The sequence below is a fragment of the Octopus sinensis genome, linkage group LG4, assembly GCF_006345805.1.
Source record: "Octopus sinensis linkage group LG4, ASM634580v1, whole genome shotgun sequence".
In the NCBI taxonomy this organism is placed as follows: Eukaryota; Metazoa; Mollusca; class Cephalopoda; order Octopoda; family Octopodidae; genus Octopus; species Octopus sinensis.
Window position 1 is genome coordinate 103825057 of NC_043000.1, and position 21805 is coordinate 103846861.

The window sequence follows — 21805 nt, forward strand, 5'->3', positions numbered from 1 at the left end:
AATGGTAGGTTCCTTTCAATTTCTTTCTACAAATTTCACTCACAAGGTATTGGTCAACCTGTTACTATTGTAGAGAACACCAGCTGACAACATCCACATAGTGCAACTTGACCAACCCCTAACCATGTGGTTCTAAAGTGTACATATTAACCACATAGTCATGTCTGCATCTATAAGATTATTTGAGAAACTGGAATTCAAGGAGGAGGCCTTTTTTTTTTCTTGCCAATTCTGGAGCACTGCAACAACTACAAAACACTATAACATTAGACCAAGAACCAACCCCACCCTCTTCAGCTTAGCATTCTTTGAAACTGACCTATTGGAGTTGGTTACTAGCATCAGGCATAGCTGTGTGGTTGAGAAGTTTGCTTTCCATCTACATAGTTCCAGGTTCAGTCTCCCTATGTGGCAATTGTCTTCTACTAAAGCTCAGGGCTACCCAAAGCCTTGTGAGTGGATTTGGTAGAACGAAATTGAATGAAGCCTGTCGTGTGTGTCTATATATATATCTGTGTATGTATGTGTGTGTGTACCCTTGTCTGGACATCATGTGATGGTCATAAGTGAGCATCATTGTCAAATAAGCGTGACTGTTCATTCCCAGTCTTTCATAAAAATCATGTCTGACCCCAGAGAAATATTATCATGTTTGGAAACAGGTGAAGGTTGGTGAATCCAGCTGAAGAATGTTTGCTTCAACAAATTCTGCTTGTTCTGTGCAAGCATGGAAAATTAGGTGTTAAATGATGATGATGATGATGATTTTGAACCCAACATTAAGAAGACTACCTCTAATTACTTTTTTTATGTACCCTGATGTGACAGACAACTTACATTAATAGATATTCACTTTCATTTGAATGTTATTTTGTTTTGAAGACTATGATACTTAAAAAATTATTTACTTCATTTTTTTATTCATGTCTTTTCAGGAATATCTTTTACACATTCAGAAAATAGCTGAGGAAAATTTCCAGGAAAGGCAGAAACTATACCGAGAAGTATGTTTAATGATTATAGATTACATATAGCAAAAATTCAGTATTCAAAGAATTATATTTAGAACATATGCAATCCTGCTGTGGAATAAATCATAAAGGGTGGTGTACTCTAAATACTTGGGAAAATGGTATAAATGATTGAAAAATTGGTTTCATTGTTATTATCTTGAATAGCAAATGCAGTGTGGAAGATATAAGTTAGCCATTGAGAAACACACAAAGACTGTTAACTTCACTTAAACAGTTATTTGTAATATGGTGTTAAAATTTTCATACACCCGTGGACATGTTTACAAAGTCAGAAAACAGCACAGCTCCCATGACTTTCGGAAACATTTTTTCACGCTAAGAGTTGCTGAAGCATGGAACAGACTGCCGGCATCAGTTGTTAGTTGTCAGAGCACTGCATCCTTCAAAACTTCCATGCTTCCTGAGATTCGCCAACGCTACACCTGATTTTCTCCCCTCCATACACGCAAGCATGTATCTGACTCATACACTGTTCACTTTCCAGACATTTGTACATTACTGCATATATTTTATATACACTGTTTGACAAGTTGTGGTGCACCTGAGCACTGTATACAATAATTTCATTATTATTATTATACTATAGCTCCAGGCCAACCAAAACCTTGTCTATGAATTTGGTAAACAGCAATTGAAAGAAGCCTGTTTTGTGTGTGTATGTGTATGTGTGTGCATGCATGTGTTTGTATGTTGTGTGTGCATGCACATGCATGCATGTGTTTGTGTGAGTGAATTCATATTTACTTCAGCTTCACATGTATTTGCACACTTCTTGTAAACAATGGTTTCTCTGACAGTGTTGTTTGCTTACAGTCTATCACAAAAAGACATGCAGACTCCTTGACACATTGACATATTTCGACATGTTGCCTGATCTTTGTAAACAAAAGGCTCATTTACATGGTGTTGTTTGTTTCCAGTTCTCCACATACACATGTCCAGGCTGCTTGTTGTTCAGTAGTCTGGCAGACTGTTACTTTGCCAAGAAACAAGTGGGGTTGGCAATAGAAAGGACATCTGACTGTAGGAAACTCTTCTCCAAGTTGCTCTCATCTGACTCATGCAAGCATGGAAAAGTGGATGTTAAACTGATGCTGAGTCAGAAGAAAGTACTGCACCCACACCCTTTGCAGACCCTCCAAAACTTCTGAGATTGATACAAATGAGGTTCATCTTGAGCAGCTACAAGTTGACAGCTTAAACTCCTTTTAAAGTGGAGAGTTAAAAATATATTGTATATCACCATCGTTGTTACCTCTGGTTTTATTAAAACATATTTCTCTATCATCATCATCATCATCATCATAATAATGACCATAAAACTTTTGGCCAGACCTAACTAATTAGTTCTATTTATAAAATAAAACCCCCACAAAACAACAGTCATCATCCACATGAAAATCTATTGATAAGTATAGGAGAATATATTTAATACAGATCATCAAAAATCTATTAGAATTACTCATGTGGAGAAGTTTTATAAAATTGAAACATATCTGGAGTTGTCTCCCATACTTAAAATTATTAAAATATTAGTAATTTGTCAGTTACTGAGTAGTCTATCCTGCTAGTGCTAAATGACTAACAAATAAAATAACAAACACATTATAGTACCTAGTTAGGGTATCTGAACTGGCTGGTGAACTTTAGTGGTTGTGTTCCATCAATAAACCATATCTTTTCTGTCTCAAAATCTCTAAGTTAATTGCTGTGCTTGATTTATGGAAAATATGGTTTTACTGGAAAGAAAACAACACACTTAAACCTGTCTTTAATGTTGTATCCAAATGCTTAAACCATGTCAGAAACACAAATATTACTCTCATAGGTTAACTAATCTTGTCCAAAATATTCTAGAATTTTTAGCAGGAAATTTATTTATGTTTCCCTAGATGATGTAGCTTGCTAAGATTATTTTTTTCATGCGTGAATTATTGTTCAAATCTTTATTTTCTTTGATTTTTCCAGCAAAAATCAAATTTGAAACAAAAAGAGTAAGTATATTTAATATTTTTATGTTTTTCTGACTTTAAATTTAATTTATTACTTCTTGACTGATAAGGTAGTTCCATAAAATATATATGCTTAATTTACTGTTGATTTCATAAACATGAAATCAGTAACTTTCATTCTAAAGTATACCCTGGATATGAATGTTGAAATATGAACAGAAGTTTTATAAAATGTGAACAGGAATATGAACAGAAGTTTCATGAAATAGGAAATATCCCTAAATATCATGGTTTAAAGAGGTATTGTAGATAGCAGAGGTTCTAATAAAGTCCTGTTCCAAAATACCATAACCTACATGATATAGTGGTATTACTGTCCTGTTGAAGCATTAAGTGGATGAGTGATAAATAAATATCCACCTGGATAGAATGCTAGTGTACTGTTGATAGATATTAACCACAAGTAGAACTGAACTCTGCACTGCTCTGCAAGCCAATGAATCACTTATCCAATCAACAGTATTGCTATTATTGGAGGCTGTAAGTTATTGATAGTCTTTTTCTCTGACTCTTCAAATTATCAACCACACTAACTAAAAGAATAAATATATTTAATTTTTTTAATATTTTTCTGACTTTAAATTTAGTTTATTATTTTTTGACTGATAAGATGGTTCCACAAAATGTATCTAACTTGCCTCTATCTTCTATTCTAAGTGCAGTTTTCACAAACTGTGAACATTTCGCTTTAGAAAAAGAACAGTGTTATTAGATATAATTTTGTTAGTTTATCCATATGAACACACATAACTATATTTTCAGGCCTAAACCATCATCGAAATCTGTGACACAAGTATTGAGAGAGATTGGAGTTGAAGAGAAACCACGTCTGGAGATCTCAAAGGAGTATGTAATACACAACCAATAGATTTTTAATCTGGTTTTATTATTTTAATAAAAGGTTATACATTAGTTATATTGAATTACATAGATCAGGATAAGATACTGGACTATTAACCTCAATGTCAAGTTCCAGGAGAGATAAAATATTTTGTATCATCCATCAATTTTCTGAGTGTCGTTGTGCCTTTCATCCATCTAAGATCAATAATATAAGTTCCAGGCATGGACTGGAATCAAGTTATTCCCATATCCGCCTCCACTCACCACCTCTGCTAAAAATCTGTGGTTTTCTTTTAATCTGAAACATGATTATTTCTCTCATTATCATCTTTAAGGAATCATATGTAAGTGCCCACCAAAAAATGAAAATTTACTGAGGTGTTTTTAACATTTAATGGTACCTTAATTATCCTGATGTTAACTCAGTCTTGTTAGTTACGTCAATAAACAGCCAAAGGCTAGCTTCTACCTGGTCACTGCCTGTTGATGCTAAAACCTCTCATCTCTTTTATATTTTTAAATAAGTTTCCTGAAACGGAGCTGACTTGAAATCTTGGTGCTATTGGGGACAACTCAAGTACAGGAATAACAAAAGATGCCAGAAAACATATCAATGTCCTGTTAGGCTGGCACTTCACTATCAAATCATTCTTTTACTTCTCTTCCTTTACTACTTCCTAATAAGTAGGGTATAAAAGAGGATCATTGTTGTACTCCAGAGTTTATCAAGGCATTGATGAGAGTCTATAAAATTTAGCAAGATTTACTTATTGCAGTTTATATTGTAGATGTATTTGTTACAGCCACATGCTCTTCCCTACAAGCTGCCAATTTCTCAACTGTGAAATTATTATCTATTTTTGAGCTAAGGAGAGAAAGACAGATATATTGTGACATGCCTTGCCCAAGCACAAAGCTGATTGACTAGCTGAGTTTGAATTTGTGACATTTCCATCCAGTGATTTGACCCAACTTATTAGTATTCCATTTCACTTAATTATTAATAACCCTTAAGAAAGCACAAATATTACATGATGCCACCTTTCCTCCCTTAAAAATCTGGATAAGAAAATTTAATGTAAAATTAATTGTATGCATAGGCATGGGTGTGTGGTAAGAAATTTGCTTTCTAAACACATGGTTTCAGAGTTCATTCTCACTGCATGACAACCTGGGCCAAACAAAGCCTTGTGAGTGAATTTGGTAGACAGAAACTGAAAGAAGCCCTTTGTATGTGTTTTTGTGTTTGTCTTTGTCCCCAACCACTGCTTGACAATTGGTGTTGATTTGTTTATATCCCTATAACTTAGCAGTTCAGGAAACAGAGACCTATGAAATAGGTACTAGACTTAACAATAAGAACTGAGGTCAATGTCTTTGACTAAATAACTCAAGGCAGTGCCCCAGCAAGGCAACAGTCCAAAGACTGAAACAAGTAAAAAGTAAAAGATAAATATAACTTCAAACCAATTTTGACATTAATCTTAACAGATTTGTTTTCTATTTCTAGGGATGTTGTCATAAGAGCTAATAAAGATGAGAAAAAGGTAAGTCACGGTAGTGGTTGAATATATTCTTAAGTCCACCATTTCATCAATCGCAGCGGCTTCCAAGCTTCACCACTAATTCTCAGCTAAATTGCAAACTGTTAATAGTTTTAAAGGGGGCACTTGGAATTCTTCACTGTACTCATTGCCAACCCTCACTTTACTGACAGCATCCCTGTACATGGCTTGCACAGCTCTCACTAACCATTCATCTATCCCTAGTTTCCTCATTGACCACCAGATAAGGGATCAGAGGCCCCTGTCAAAGGTTTTCTCCATGTCAACGAAAGCCAGGTACAGAGTTTTATCTTTGTCTAGGTATTTCTCTTGCAGCTGTCATACCAGAAATATAACATTGGTGGTGCTTTTCCCTGGCATGAACCCAAACTTCATCTCATCTAGACTGACTCTCTCCCGAATTAGTTGAGCTATGACCATCTATGTGACCTTTATTACCTGATCCAACAACTGTAATTATTTGTATCTAAAGCATCACCTTTACCTTTGTAGCAGTTAACTGGTGTTGCTACGCCAATCATTGGGTATGACTCCATCATGTATCACCTGGTTAACTATATGGGTGACTAGGCTATAGCCAACACCGCCAGATATTAACACCCGGATGATTTTCACTAAGCAAAGCCCTCAAAATTTTTTGCGTGGAATCAAGTATCCTGACCTCCTAATACGCTGCAAATCCCTTATTTTGGTTTGGAAAAAATGAGGTGGGGTGTGTTCCCCGTCCCGGAATCATTGGAGTTTTTTTAATTCATTGAACGAATTCCTGTGACCTACTAATATTGCAAAATTAAGTTAAGGTGAGCCTGGTAACTGATGGTCTTGGTGTCTTGTTGTTTGTAACTTTTGGTGAGCCATGGTGCAACCAACAACATGGTAAAAATCCCTGCCATTAATTTGGTGAGGATGGGTAATATCAAATAATTCAATCACAATATATATTTAAATTAAACAGGAAAAAAATTGAAATACTATCTTTCAGTATTTTATAAGGTAAAATCTTAAATTAGTAATTGACACATTAATTATCTTATAACAGCAATGCCTGGAAAAATCATGGATTACATGGAAAAATGCAAGCAGGAAAACTAATATTCTTAAGATTATAAATCTGGAAAAGTACAGGACAAGTTATTACACCTGTAAAAGTATAGGACAAGCTACTACTTCTAGTAAAGTAAAGAATAAGAAACTTTTTACTTAAAATATTGCAGCTAAAATTAAAATTTGAATATTAAAAATTATTCAATTATAGTTTACAAATAACACTATACTTATTTAAGTAGAATTTGGCTAATTTACTACCTTAAATACAGAAAAAAGTGACTAATTAGACAAACTTACAAATTAGCTGAACAGTTTTGTACAATAAATTTAAAAGATGAGCAATATTTTAAGTAAAATGTTTCTTATTCTTTACTTCACTAGAAGTAATAGCTTGTCCTATACTTTTACAGGTGTAATAACTTGTCCTGTACTTTTCCAGTTTTATAATCTTAAGAATATTACTTTCCATCCTCGCATTTTTCTATGTAATAACAATATGTCTGCCAGCTTTTAAATGGTCTTGTATTCAAATCAAGGTCATCTTTGCCTTTTGTCCTTCCTAGATTGATAAAATGGAGTACCAGTTTAATACTGGGATTGATTTAATTGACTGCCTGCACTCTTCAAATTTGCAACCTTGTGCTTGCCTGTATTTGAAAGAATTATTTGCAAATGTAATTCCTCCTTGGATGATAAAAAGTATTTTGTGCCAAACAATTTTCTCTTATAATTCCATTCACATCTAAGATGTATTGTAAAACTCCAATACTTATTTTATCACCTGCTCCCCCATCCTTCAAAGGATGACAGGTAAAGACTTTGATGGGATATGAACTCAGAATGTAAGAGGCTTTAACTAAATACTGCAATGCATTTTGTTCAATTCTGACAATCTACTCAATTTTATTTAGTGATCTCTCCTAACACACTAGTCTCTCTACTATCATATTGGCACTATCCTTCTTATAATGTAGTAGTAAATACCAGTACAAAAGAATCTCTTAACAATGTGATCTTTCTAACATGCTGGTCTCCTCTTAAAAACTAGTCTCCATAGTAACTTATTATTGAATAAAGTTGTTGTTGTTCAGTCTTGATTAAGCAAACCTACAATTAAACATTTATACTGTAAGCATCGCTTCTTTTATTCAGATATAGTGTAATCTAGAACTACATCATTCAGTGTGCCCTTCTTTTTAAGATGGTATAGTGTGATTTTAGGGAGATTTAGCTACTATTTTTAGCAAGTTGAGCAACTACATAAAGTCTTAAAACTAAACACTGGTATTAATGTAATCAATTATAGCCATCCTGTACAATTTATTGGCTTCTTTCCATGTTAGAACTCTGTAATGTTTAATTGGAGAGAATGCATTGTCTTTGACCAAACAAAATGGGAAGATTGAGTTCATTCAGTTCAAATCTCTAGGAAAATGGGAAAATTCTAGAAAATTGCAGTTTTGGAGAGGAATGATTGGGTATAGTTTAATATTTGGTAAATATTAGGCTGAGATGACAAGTAACCTTCAATAGAAGTAGTACACAAGTTAGTTGACATGAGCAGTTGCTGTTGTGGTAGTTGTAGAAGAAACTAGGAGAAGAATTAATTCATCTGTGGCTTATTTTTATTTCAAAGTCAAGTAAGATTTTAATAAAAGTGAAGTGCTTTTGTTTAAATCATATTAAATGTATGTTTGTGTTATTTTCTTCTCTCAATCCACTCAGCCCCAAGATCCATCCCGAGCTCCTCCTCGTCTACGATGGAGTCAAAAAGAAACTGTTCACTTAGAAAACCTCCCCCTTGAAGATCCCCTCGCAGGTAAACTCTTTTGGGGTTTTTTTGTTGTTGCTACATGGAAGTGCATTTCTCTGTATGTTTCTTAAAAACTTAGATGATACTAATTACATGTGAGTTAATAGCATTGCAAAAAGTAGATAATATTACAGTACTTACTCTGCTTTTATGATATTGCAAAAGCCTATAAGTTTCTGCACTTTGTTGAGGAAACAGAACATGCTACTTTAAAAGTTGACCTGAAGATCAATACCAGAAAAACAGGCTTAATGCAGATAATAGTAGTAAAAATCCTATTAAACTAGGCAGAAAGCCAATTTAACAGATGGAACATTTGAAGTGTCTTGGTTCATACATAACAGCTGGTAGTAACAGCATACATAAAATAAAAGTATAACAAGGCATGGCCAGATAAACCTCTATACAACCCATGAAGATATGAAGGTCAACAGAGATTAAACTTAGTCAAATCACTTATAAGGAGTATTGCTATGTAGGGCTGTGAGAACTGGGCTCTGAAGAAAAGTGATGAGCACATGTTAGATGCATTTGAGCTATGGTTATAGCAAAGAATTCTGCATATCAGCTGTATATCAGAATATAGATCCAATAAATGGATCTATGAAAAGATTAAACTACCAGAAAGCAACAGTCTATTAGCATAAATCAAGAAGAGGAAAATATCAGAGTATGGATCCTGAAGCCACCAACTAGTAATGAAGACTGGTGTAAGAGATGGAGGAGAAAATTCCAAAGGGAAATAAGTTGCATGAATGATATTATCTACTGGACTCAGGATGGTCTTGTACTGTGCATGCAAAAACATATGCAGCCTGGATGGTTACAGCACCAGTAGATTTATTATTATCAGTATTACTTGACAGAAACATTTGAATTTCTGGAAATACTCAACATTACCACATCACTATTACTATTGTTGAAATCTTCATCAGAATTGTTATATACATTATACAAACAAAAGATGTTTTTTATAAAGAATATTTGTTAATACAAAGCCTACATGTCTTCTATATGTTAAGGGAGTTTAACAGAAACATTTTGCATTTATACTGAATCAGTAACTGTAATGTTTCCATAAGGCATTTTAACAGATAAGGTTCATATGAAGACATTACAACCAAACTCTAAGTGTGAGGGAATTAAGATGGTTGACAAAATTTTTTTATGAACCTGTTTCACAGCAGCAGTTGTTTTGTCTGCTTGTTTTGGAACATTTGCTCCCTAAAAACATTGAGATTTATTGAAGATTCCCTATTATATTTTCACATTTACTTCTAATATATTCTTGTAAGTTAGCCTGTTTTCACCTTTTAGTAAAGTCAGTTGAAAATAAGGAACTTTTCCATTTTAGAATCTGATGAAGTTGCAGTCTCTCAAGCTCGACAAAAATGGAAGTATCGAAATTCTGTCATTGAAATACTGGAGAATAAATCTTTAGTTGATCCAACACTGGTAATAACTGGTAGGTATCTCACTCTGTCTTTCATGGTATATGAATGTTTTTATTTATTTGTATGTTACATTTAGACAAAGTTGTGTATTTGGAGAATTCATTTTTCTCAATATTCATCACCCAAAAATTTTTAGAGTCATTCAGTTATCAATTACCACAGATTCTCTGAGGATCCAGTTGGGGTGACAGCTGTGTTGATATGCCACAACTTAATGGTCACAGCAGATGAGGAAGAATCTTACATAGATGGGAACTGACTGAGACACTGCTTTGAGGGTCTCACAGGACAACCTGAGCAGATACTAACAAATGATGGATGCAGCAATGCACTTCAACGGCACATACCCTGTACCTGATCTGACCTTATGTTATTGTTTATTCCCAAATCAGTTGTGATTAATCAGATCCATGATTAAAAATCCTTCTAATCACGACCATCCCACCTTTTTTCAAACATAGTGTACTCCAGACTACATTATCCAATATGCTCTTTTAAGAAAGTAGTGTAAAGCTCAAGGACTAATTGGTTGTTGTCTTTGACAGGTTGAGCAGTCACAAAGTAACTCCTTGTTTCAGCTCTTGTAATATCTAACATCTGTGTCCTTCATTATTCATGTATGTAGTCAGTAGTGTTTTCTTTCATTGCTGATTAACATACATATATAAGCACATAAAGGTGGATATCACTGCTAACTGAAACTATAAACAGATTGACAACTGATTGGTGGTTCAATAGTTCATATCTTTCCACCAGCATCATGCTGTCTCCACGAACAAAACACTAAAATTCTTACTAATTCAGTTTACTTTGCCTTAAACAGGTACTTTAGGTAGGTACAGTACTTATGAGAAATGGCAAAGGTATATAGTTTATAATTATTTCATTAATTTGTTGTTCTTAGTCCAGTTCTGTTAATGAGCTCCACCCCACAAAAATCAGTGCTGATACTAAATCATGGACAGTTGCTTCCATTTGTCTTTGACTGCATTACCTTTGTATTGAAATTCTAGGTTTAATTATGCTTAGGTAAAAAAAATAGGTGTGACTCAAGAAGGAGGTGATACGTGACAGCACAGAAAGGGTGGAAAGCAGCAGTATACCAAAACTGTCGATAGATGAAAAAATAGGGAGATGATAGGTTGGACAAGACTTTTTCAGGCAGTATTGTATGACCAGATGCCCTTCCTGATGCCAACTGTTACTTTTTCAAGTGAGACATTTTATGCCTGTGGTCTTTGCATGTCACTTTGAAGCAGAGGTTTTTGTTTAAGGTGAATATGTCACCAATATCCAAACATTGCCAATGCAAAGACTCTTGAGACAAACACTTGTGCACAAACCTCACACACACACATACACATACACACACACATGACAGGCTTCAGTGTAGTTTCCATTTACAAATTTTATTTCACTCAGAAGGCATTGGTCCACCAGAGGCTATTGTATTGGGTCATCCCATAAATAATGCAATTTTTTAATACTTCTTTTATTTTCCAAAATTAAGATAAACAGAGTTCTTTTTTAATCTAAAATATACTCTCCTTCATTTTCTACAATGCTCTGGTAGACTTGCAAGGCCCCTCTTCCAAAATGCACTTGTCCATGACGAAAAATATTCCTCCAGTACAGTTCTGACCTCATCTACAGAATTCATATTTTTTCTGTCCAAATGATTTTGAAGACTGCGAAATAAATGTTAATCAAATGGGGCAATTTCCAGCGAATATGGTGGGTGGGGCATTGTTTCCTATTCAAACTGCTCCGACCTTTGGAATGTCATCCTCGCTGTATGTTGCCGAGCATTATCCTGATGGAAGAACATCTTTCATTTTGAAACCAAAGATGGTCATTTTCCTTCAAGTGCTGATTTAAGCCGCTCAAGCTGCTCACAGTAGATCTTCTTTGTTATCGTTTGGTTTGAGTTTAAAAGTTCAAAGTGGACTAAACCTTTCATATCTCACCAGATAACAACACTTTGCATGGGTGAAGATTTCTAGCCTGGGGTGCTGGTGCTTCTTCTTTCACTGCTCACTGTCTTTGGCGGTTGACATTTTTATAGAGAACCCATTTCTTGTCACCAGTCACTATTTGGTCCAAAAAAGGTTCAGTCATGAGACGTGACAGCAAAGAAGAGCACACATTCACTCACTGCACATGATTAGACTTGGATTAGACCCAATTTGTTGACTTTTCCAATGGGGCACAGTTGTTGATGAATAGTTGAATGACCAAATCCAAGCTTCTATGCTAGTTCCTCAATAGTTACAATGGGATTTTTTTCCACCAGGATTTGTAGGATGTCCTCGTCAAGCTCTACAGAGCTTCCAGGATGAGGCTCATCTTCTAGGCTATAGTTTCCAGCTCGGAATTTCTGGAATCACTGTCGACACTGACTTATGCTTCCTATCTGATCCCTGTATACTGCATTAATATTCCTCTCACTTTCCGTTGTGTTGTTGCCTTTATTGAATTCATAAAGCAAAATGTGCCAAATATGCTCCTTTGCCACTTCCATTATAACTTAGAAAAATAACTTTTAAAATCGAACTGTACTCTTCAAAACTTACACTAAGAATAAGGTAAAATTACTACCTACTGTTATAGCAAGTTAATGCAGGTAGTTTATCCCGTCCCCCTCTGACTTTTCATACAATTTAAAAAACCGCATTATTTATGAGATGACCCAATAGATAATACTTGACCAAGGTGCCATGCAGCAGAATTGACCCTGAAACCATATGGCTGTGAAGCAAACTTCTTAACTACATAATTCCTGCACTCTCTCACTCACACATGCATATTTGCTTCAAGCTTTGATCTACTCCATTATTTCTCAGAGTATCTAGTTATGTGCAATATTTCAACTGAAGAATCACATATAGGAAGAAACTCTGAGTAGCGGCAAGGTGAATCATCTGCTTCAAATGGATATATAAATTCTGCTGCATGTATTGAGTACATTTTGTATTGATTGCTTCCTGTCAATATTTCAGAAGAAGCTGCTGAGGACCTTCTTTCAAAGAATCAAGTATTAAGAAATCCTGTTCAAGGCTTGACTTCAGGAAATACTCCAGTGACATCTGGCATAGCTCCACCAAACAGTTCCAAACCAAAAGCATTGAAGCAAGAAAGTATTCCACAACCTGAGTCATTTTTTGTGCCTTTTGACAATAGTCCAGGAAATAACAATAAAGCTGAGACCCCACCCAAAACTCAGAATACTAAATCTGTCAGTAATGCTGTTCCTGTTGAAAAACCAATCTCAAATGCAACATTTCAAATTCCAAAACGTGTAGATGATAGTGCTTTCTCTGAAAACAATTTACAGCCAATAAAACCATTAAAAGGTAATAAATTTATTATAAATTAAAAACAAAAAAAAAACATCTATTTAATATTTTTTTGTTTTATTTTGTAACAGTGTTATAAAATATTTACTTTATCAACCAGACTATTGGATGCTGTTATACACTAATGGTCACAATGCACTTCCTTGCATTGATGTAGCTTTTGTTTGATGCCACCCCACTGGCTAGTCAGGAGGTCAACATTCCCCTTGGACAGAATGCCAATCTGATGCAAGGTTACCCATTTACAGCTGTGTCGACTGGAGCAACATGAAATGAAGTGTTTTGCTCAATGGTCTGGGAATTGAAACCATGATCTTATAATCATAAGTACAACGCCCTGACAACTTGGCTATGCACCTTCACTATAAAGTATTAAATGTTTTAAACAATGTTGGCAGATACTTACAACCTAATTACTGACACAACTTCCCAGCAGCTGGATAGTGTCATGTTGTTGATATATGGTGACATTTTGTTTTCTCTTTTTTGTTTGTCTTTGGTTTCTAAAATGAAAATATTGCTGAAATATTTGACATCTCTGACTTGCAATATTATCTGCATATTCTGGGTTAAAACGAAAACGTTGACTTCCTATCTGTAGCCATGGAAACACTTAGAAGGAATTGGCATGTGCCACTGTCAAGAAATTGGTACAAGTATGTTTCTTAAGTCATTACAGTGCTAATGATAATGATAATTTGTATCATAAAACACAAAACTAAAATTGATTAAATTAACTCCTCTACTTGACTGGTATTTTATTGGCCCAGGAAGAAAGAAAGGTAAAGATAACTTTGCCACTGCTCTACCAACCTTGTCAGCTAATGTTAGTAATTTGTAAACACAAGGCCAGTGTTGATTGAATATACCCTTCTTGATTAGTTTTTTATCAACCCAGTAAAAATGAAAGCTAAAGATAGCTTCAACACTGTTCTACTAATATTGTTATTTGAACCTTAATGCTAATGATAATAATTTCTTACATTGATACACAAGGCCTTAAATTTGGCATAAAATGGGTAATCAATCATAGTATTTGAATGTTACTTTATTTTATTGACACAAGAGAAGTGAAAGGCAAAGTTGACTTTTGCAAAATTTGATCTTAGAAGAAATATCACAAGACAAACCACTATCCTTAAAATAATTATTTTTAAAATAGGTACAAAGCCACAAATATTGGGGAGGGGGATGATATTGTCAATTATACTTTTGATTGACCCTTATTTTATTGATATTGGAAGGAGGAATTATGAAATCAGCCATGGAGCTATTTGAAGCCAGGCATAAGTAAATACTGTGAAATATTTTGAACACCATATGGAGGTGCTATTGGTGGTAACAGCAATGGTGGCACAGATAATTGTGGTGGTCTGTTCATGACACAAGGTGATGATGTTTATGATAAACTGTTATTTGTTTTGCTTTTGTAGGTGACGTAAAGCAACAAGAACCAAGTGAGACGGAGCAGACATTGCCTGTAGAAAAAGAATCTCAATCTTTAGTGGAAGAGGTACCTGTGTTACAACATTCGTTTTCAAGGTTTGTAACTAGTCCTTATTATCATCATAACTTCTTCAGTGTCATCTTTAATACTATTATCATCATCATATATTTATCAGTTATCTTTGTCATCGCCATTGTTATCATAATTGCTATCATTTATCTTCATTACCACCTTTATCCTTTCATCATCATTGCCATCATCTTCATTATGTTTTTTATAATATTAATGCTCTTCGTTTAAGTTATTTATTGTAATTATTGGTTTGACTTTAAGACACGATAGAAAAACATACGAAAATGATGTAATTCAGTTTTCTTACTGCTTTTGAGCTGAGTTAATCTAAACTGTGGTTGTCATGTAGTTTGTAATAGTGATATAGGAATGTGACATGATGATAACGGTATACTAATTGACTTCTGTAGTAATGTGACAGTGAGCTATTCTCACATATAGTGATGTGATATAATGTATTCACAAATATAATGATATGACAGATGTATTCACACATACAGTAATGTAACAGGGATGTGTATTCACATAAATAGTGATGAGTGATGTCTTCATATGTAGAGTACTAGGACAGTAATGTATTCATGTATATAGTGATGTGACTGTTATATAATTTGAAGCAAAAATGACAGTGATTTAGTTTCCTTTCTCCCTTCATTCTTTTAACTGTCCCCTGCCATACTGCATATTGAACCATCTGTGCTCACTATGTTTCATAGTTTCTTTGGATGGTTTCTGCTGCAAGTTGGATGAAAAGAGTTTGTTAGCCCCTAGCTCAACCCCTCTTCATTTCTGATAAAAAAAAGAACACTAGAAGTGGCCTCCCATAACCTTCTCACAGTGCTACATAGCCAATGCAGAGAGAGAGAGAAATTAAATCCAGTAGTTGACTGATATATTTTATTTATTGAGTCTAGAATACAAAATCTGGAATAATTACCATAAGGGATTTGTCCAATGTGTTGCTGAATTGATGGCCTTCATTTCCAATTCTTAAAAAATCTTAATTCTAACCTATTTTAAATTTTCAGCCCTCAGTTGGATTCAATAAATGATCTTCCAGAACAAAAAGATGAGGTTTGTATTATCTGGGTTTTTTTTTGTTTATATTTCTTTCAAACCTCTGGTTATGATGAGAAAGATCAATTTATGTGTAGTTATTGTTGTTGCTTAACCCCAGATTGATCATAATCTTGTCAAAAACTCTAGTTTATAACCATTGTCTCTTCTTTTTTAGATATGATGAGTTTAGGACCACATCTAATATGTCTTTTCTATTTTAATGCAGATTTGCCTGTCATCCTTAGTAGCTTAGCTTTTTTGTTGACTTGTGTATTTCTGTTGTTGAGTTCAGTAATTTGATGAGGGGTTAATGTAGTCTCTTGTATCATGTTATTATAAGTGTTATCCTTTATTTCTTTCAGCTAATGAGGACTCGGTCAGTACCAGATCTCACTAGTCTGTTCCAAACTGCTGATAGCAAAATAAAAGAAACTACTGAAAATCTAGATAACTTAAAAAAGGTGAGTAAATACTTTGAGTACTTATGTTATGTCTGATATTGTGTATATGTAGTAGTATATATGTGTATGTGCTTGCATATCTATGTGTCATTTAGTTCTTATTTTACAACTCAAAAAAAATCTGCAGTTCATTGTCTGAGATTTCCAAATTATCTAATTCCATTAGAAATATATGGATTTTTAATGATTTTTTTTTCTATATTTCCTTGGAACATAATTTGAAGGAATCACAGAAAACTGATGTCCTGAAGCGACTTTCTCAAGTTTCTGGTGATTTTGAACCAAGCCTCGAAGAGTGAGTTCATACTTAATTCTTGATATTGTTGTTCAGTCTCTGTATTGCCTTGTAACTTTATAGTTTGTTAAAATACCATTGAAAACTTTGTATGCATGTCATGATTCAAGGGAGGGATGAATTGTTAAAGTGATATTAAGACACCGTACAGCTTCTGTGAGAGGATGCGCACCGCTAACATTTCAAGTAGTGGAATTGTAGATGGGCTATCACTCCACTAAAACAACTTATTCTATTCACATTCAATATGTGGTTGCATCATTTGATGAAGATATTGGATATTTTAAAGTAGTTGGTTGCTTGATAAAGGATGAGTGCTTTATTTGAAAACTAAAGAAATTTTTAAATAGTTTAACCATGATTGATGAACAAACAGATGAGAACAATGACATTATGAAAATATCCCATTATGTGTTGCACCTGTCATACCTTGTCATGTAATATAGCTATTTTCTAATTTTCACACATATATTAAATACCAGTATTCCAGATAACCAAATGAAGTAGTCTCTACAAAAGCTTTGGAGACCCCCTTGCCCAACAGTGAAATTTCACCATCTTTCAAATTTGAAACTAGTCACAAACAAAGCCTGTAAAAGACCTTGTAAAAAAGTTTTATAACAAAGTACATACCTATGAATTTGTAAAATTAAAGATTGATTATTTTTCTTGGCACAGATGTGATCTCAGGTTCTTGTGCTCTTACAATTTCCACCTGATACTAAGATTGTTCCCCATGCTTACTTTAGATGGTAACTTGACCTACTAGAAATAACAGCCAAATTTGGTTACATCTCTTTACACTTGAATTCAAATCTCACTGAGATCTATTTTACCATCAATTCTTCCATGATTAATAAAACAAACAACAGTTAGTTATTGAGGTAGATTTAATTGCATCCATCTCCTATTATTTATGATCATGTGATAAAAGTAAGCAATCATTATCATAGTTATTATCATTAAGAGGGTTTGATAATAGCGAAATAAAGTTATTACAATGGATGTAAATATATTTGCTTATCTCAGTAATATAGTTGTAAAATTTGATAATTTAAATATTTATCTGTTGGTTTAAAAGTACCTTTGGCTTTTAATATTTATAAATAGAACTGGGAGGTGGAATGAAAAGATCAGTGAAGTTTCAGATAAAAGGTTTTGCAGTATTTTAATTATGTTATAAGTAGATTTTTAGTAGTTTTTAATTTTTATTATTTTTGTTTTATCTGTTGTTATTTCTTAAACAGTTTCTATGCTCTACACTGTAATGTAGGGCAAGAATTCCCGGTTGATTTCGTTCACTTCACTTTGCTATTCATATCTTGCCCAGCCATTTTAGATCGACTACTGGATGAAACCATAGTACCTCTCCTGACTTTAGGCCTATGTGTCTATGCTAACCAAGTCCAGATTGGACAGGATACTCCCATGGTTGAATTTATAATCCCAGCCATTGGCACTTTGCTGTTAATGCTCTTGTGAAAAGCATTAATTTCACTAACATTCATTTTTCCTCTCCTAAAAACCACAACCTTTTGCTCCTGTGATGTTGGTGATCAGGCTTACTAAGTTAAAAGTTAACTGCTTCTGATATACTAATCAACGCTTGATACATTGCTTATAATTGTGCTTTTTTTTTTAGGACAGATGAAATTAGTCTGGTACGGCAATCTATGCAAGATGTATTGACAAAAAGTTGTAAGTTTACTCCTTTTGTTTTTCTTTTTTCTCTTAATTTTTTTTTTTATCTTCAGTGTCTTTAAAATTCATTGCTCTGAAAATGAAAGTGATAAATAGTTGAGTGGATGAGCTTTTGAACTATCAAATCACATGTTATTTCAAATCTACTGCAGTTATTTCATTTTATTTCTGAATTGGACTCTTTATTATACAATGCCACACTTCATCTCACTTGTGTTAATAGGTATCAGGTTCTCACAGAAAAAGTCAGTAAGGCTTGTTTAGCCCGTCATTAAAGACTTTTTTTCAATCATAAAAAGTTATGTAACTATTACTATTTATTCTAACAATGTGTAAAGTAAAGGTAAAGACCTCCTTCAGTCATGAATGTCCATGGGATTGCACCTAGAAAGTTCTCCTCCAAGATACAAGTCCAGGCAAGGTTGTTTATGGAACCCTGCATACCGACCCCATCATCCTTTCCACACCGTTGATGTTATCCAGTGACATTGCAGCTCATTTCTACAGCTGACTGAACTGGAGCAACATAGAATGAAGTGTCTTGCTCAATATTAGATGTTTATAAATTATGAAGATATATGTTAAATATTGAAATGAATTTAAAAGTTTCCATTACAAAATACTATACATAGTTTAAGATTACTAATTTTGAAATCATAGGAGTGGCAGCTTTTGAAATTTGTTTAGCCATTTTGAGCCCAATGCTCCAATGACTGAGTCATGCACCTTCACAACAATGTGTAGAGTGAATATACTTTTCTTTTTTTTTTAATATTAAGCATTATAAGTATCAGCCTTTTCCCTCATTTTCATCCTTTTTTTTTTCCATTTTAGTTTTATGATCTACAGCTGCAATGTGTTTGCATCATATACATTTAGATCACTCCTAGAAAGTGGGGAACAGAAAAGAGTCAATAAATAAAGCAATTGTTGATTATTAAACATTTATATTTCTGAATATTCAAATGTGGAAATGTGAGCTTGTCCTGCTTCAAGAGTATTTTATTACCCTATAATATAACAGAATTCAATTCAAGCTTTTGATTGTTGCATTGTTATTCCAATCCATTATTAGCAAATTGCCACTGGTGATAGCTGGAACTTTTCATTGTCTAATGACATGTTTTAACACTAACAAAAGAAATTTCTCATTTGGAAGCAACTCAGTTTAAAATTATATTTTTAATTTTTCTTCTTATAATTTTAGTAGATGATGAAGATAGTGATGGAGATGATGGTGTCAGCTTAATGTCTGACCAAACAGAACCAGAGCTGAAGAATATTAAAGAGGAAGATGAGTGTGAAGATGATTATGATGATGTCAGCCTAGAACATAGGGATACTGACAGTAAATGCAATTTATATCTTTCAGGTGCGTAACTAACTCACTGTAGCAGTCGAAGTGATTAGCAGTATAGAGGGAAATAGAGGGAATGTAGTAATTCTGATAATGAATACCAACAATATAGTTATGTGTGTATTAATTACTCTTAGTCTTGTCAACTTAGTAGTATATGATTTACTGAGGAGGAGTAATAAAATCGAAACATAATACCATTGAAGCTGGTTTTTCGACTATAAACACTTCTAGAGGGAGTTTTATCAACTATTTGTTTGGATAATCTCAGTTGATAGGAGTTTTTCAACTCACTATATTTCATATACGAGACCATACTGTATTTGTTTTTAGCATGTAGAACATACCCCTAAGGTGTTTTCTCCTTGCCATTTATTTTTTTTATTCTTTCAGACAGTGAGTATCCAGGTTTATATTTTCAAATGTTTTGTTTTTTTTTTAATGTGGTAGTGTGATTTGAGGGAGATTTGGCTGCTAATTGTAGCAGGGCACTTCAATGGCTAATTTAAGGTATTTGGCTTCTACTTTGAAAGTGCTAAGTAATAGTTGTTAGAGATTTCTCTTATTTAACCATTACATGGGCACAACTAGGGGTTATGCAGAATCTTCAGGTTTGTTGTGATGAATAATTTGTGAGACTATGGCAGGATGATGGGTTGGTTTGGGTTTGTGTTAGTTGAAGGTGCCAAAGGTAAGCATTAATGTATGAGCATATCCAATAGTGTTTTGAAAATTTCCCAAAGCGGAACTGTTTTTCTTGGGTGTTTTCATTGTGCTTGAAGTAATTTTGTGATTATATCATCATCATCATTGTTTAACGTCCGCTTTCCATGCTAGTATGGGTTGGACGATTTTGACTGAGAGCTGGCAAACCAGATGGCTGCACCAGGCTCCAATCTTGATCTGGCAGAGTTTCTACAGCTGGATGCCCTTCCTAATGCCAACTACTCTGAGAGTGTAGTGGGTGCTTTTTACGTGCCACCAGCACGGGGCCAGTCAGGCAGTACTAGCAACGACCTCGCTCGAATCTTTTTACACATGCCACCGGCACAGGTGCCAGTAAGGCAACGCTGATAACAATCATGCTCAAATAGTGCCTTTTACGTGCCACCTACATGGAAGCCAGTTAGCCGCTCTGGCAATGATCATGCTCAGATCAATATATAAAAGTGTTTTAAAACATTTTACATGAACATGGAAGGGATTCTAGAAAAATACAGTTTAGGATAGAACAACATGTAGGATATCATTGTCATCATTATCAACATCATCGTCATCATCATCATCATCATAATCATTATCATCATCACCACCATCACTACATTTTCATCTGTATCCCTATGTTTGTATGGGTTGTGCAAATCTCCAACACATCATTGCACTACTTGCTGCATTTCTTTATCATCTCCTTTGTGAGTTTCAGCACCATTAAATTAGCTTTCATCACTTCTTCCTATGTCTGCCTTGATCTTTCTTTTCCACTAGTCCTTTCTACATTGAATCCCTTGGCACTAATTTACTCACCTATCATTAGCAATGAGGTTGTCTCCTTTGCACATTACAACGATTACTCTCATACACAGTTCATCTCCATTTATGTCTTATTTTTCATGCACAATAACGTTACACATCCAGCAGATTATACTTACTTTGTTTCATTCCAACTTTCGAATATCCTCTGCATTCAGTGCTCATATTTCATGACCATCTTGCATTACAGCTAATACAAAGTACTCTTTGCTTGGGGAGAAAAATTCCTTGTCAGTAAAAGTAAGTGCCTCCTGAATTGTGTCCACCCTATTCTAATTCTGGTTATTATACTTTCAAAACACCTACCTTCACTGCTGCTTAGATCACCCAGGTAGTAAGCTATTAACTATATCAATAGAGCCTTCCAAGTTTTGTATTGAATTTATTTTACTGGAGCTCTGACTACTAATTACTCCTGTACATTTATCACAGGCAGAGTTTTTACTCATTGTCTGCCTCTCTTCATTTTCTTTACACCTTGAGTATACTGTATGAAATATATACCTATTCTTTTTCTGTATATTCAGCTTGATCATTTCCTTGATGGCACCAGAGTCTTGCCTTTTTTCCATTTGAACTTTAGTCTTTGCTAAATCTATTCTGAAGCCTCTTGATTCTAGGTTTTGAATTTCTTCTCAAAATCCTCAACAGTCTCTGTTATGTACTGTATCATCAATTCCCACTGGCAACCAATCTTAAGCTCTTCTGTTATGGCCTGAATGCCTCTAATAAATAGGGTGTTACTGTCAACTGAGCTTT

The 21805-nt window shown here is 34.3% G+C and overlaps 1 protein-coding gene across 7 annotated transcripts in view; it reads left to right on the plus strand.

Annotated features, from left to right (window-relative positions):
- Positions 1-21805, plus strand: part of LOC115211008 (serine/threonine-protein kinase Nek5) — a 65998-nt gene that overhangs the window by 38928 nt on the left and 5265 nt on the right. For 4 of the 7 annotated variants that reach the window (XR_004998805.1, XM_036502285.1, XM_036502282.1 and 1 more), the window contains exons 22-34: positions 936-1004; positions 3003-3028; positions 3809-3892; positions 5400-5436; positions 8227-8320; positions 9669-9779; positions 12768-13121; positions 14558-14666; positions 15672-15717; positions 16065-16163; positions 16388-16458; positions 18101-18156; positions 19367-19531. Coding sequence is in view for 6 of the 7 variants with exons in the window: in XM_036502285.1 (XP_036358178.1) it covers positions 936-1004; positions 3003-3028; positions 3809-3892; positions 5400-5436; positions 8227-8320; positions 9669-9779; positions 12768-13121; positions 14558-14666; positions 15672-15717; positions 16065-16163; positions 16388-16458; positions 18101-18156; positions 19367-19531 (1321 nt within the window). In the remaining variant the exon portion in view is untranslated. The remainder of the gene's footprint in view (positions 1-935; positions 1005-3002; positions 3029-3808; positions 3893-5399; positions 5437-8226; positions 8321-9668; positions 9780-12767; positions 13122-14557; positions 14667-15671; positions 15718-16064; positions 16164-16387; positions 16459-18100; positions 18157-19366; positions 19532-21805) is intronic. The other 3 variants (XM_036502284.1, XM_036502283.1, XM_036502286.1) reach the window with 3 other exon arrangements.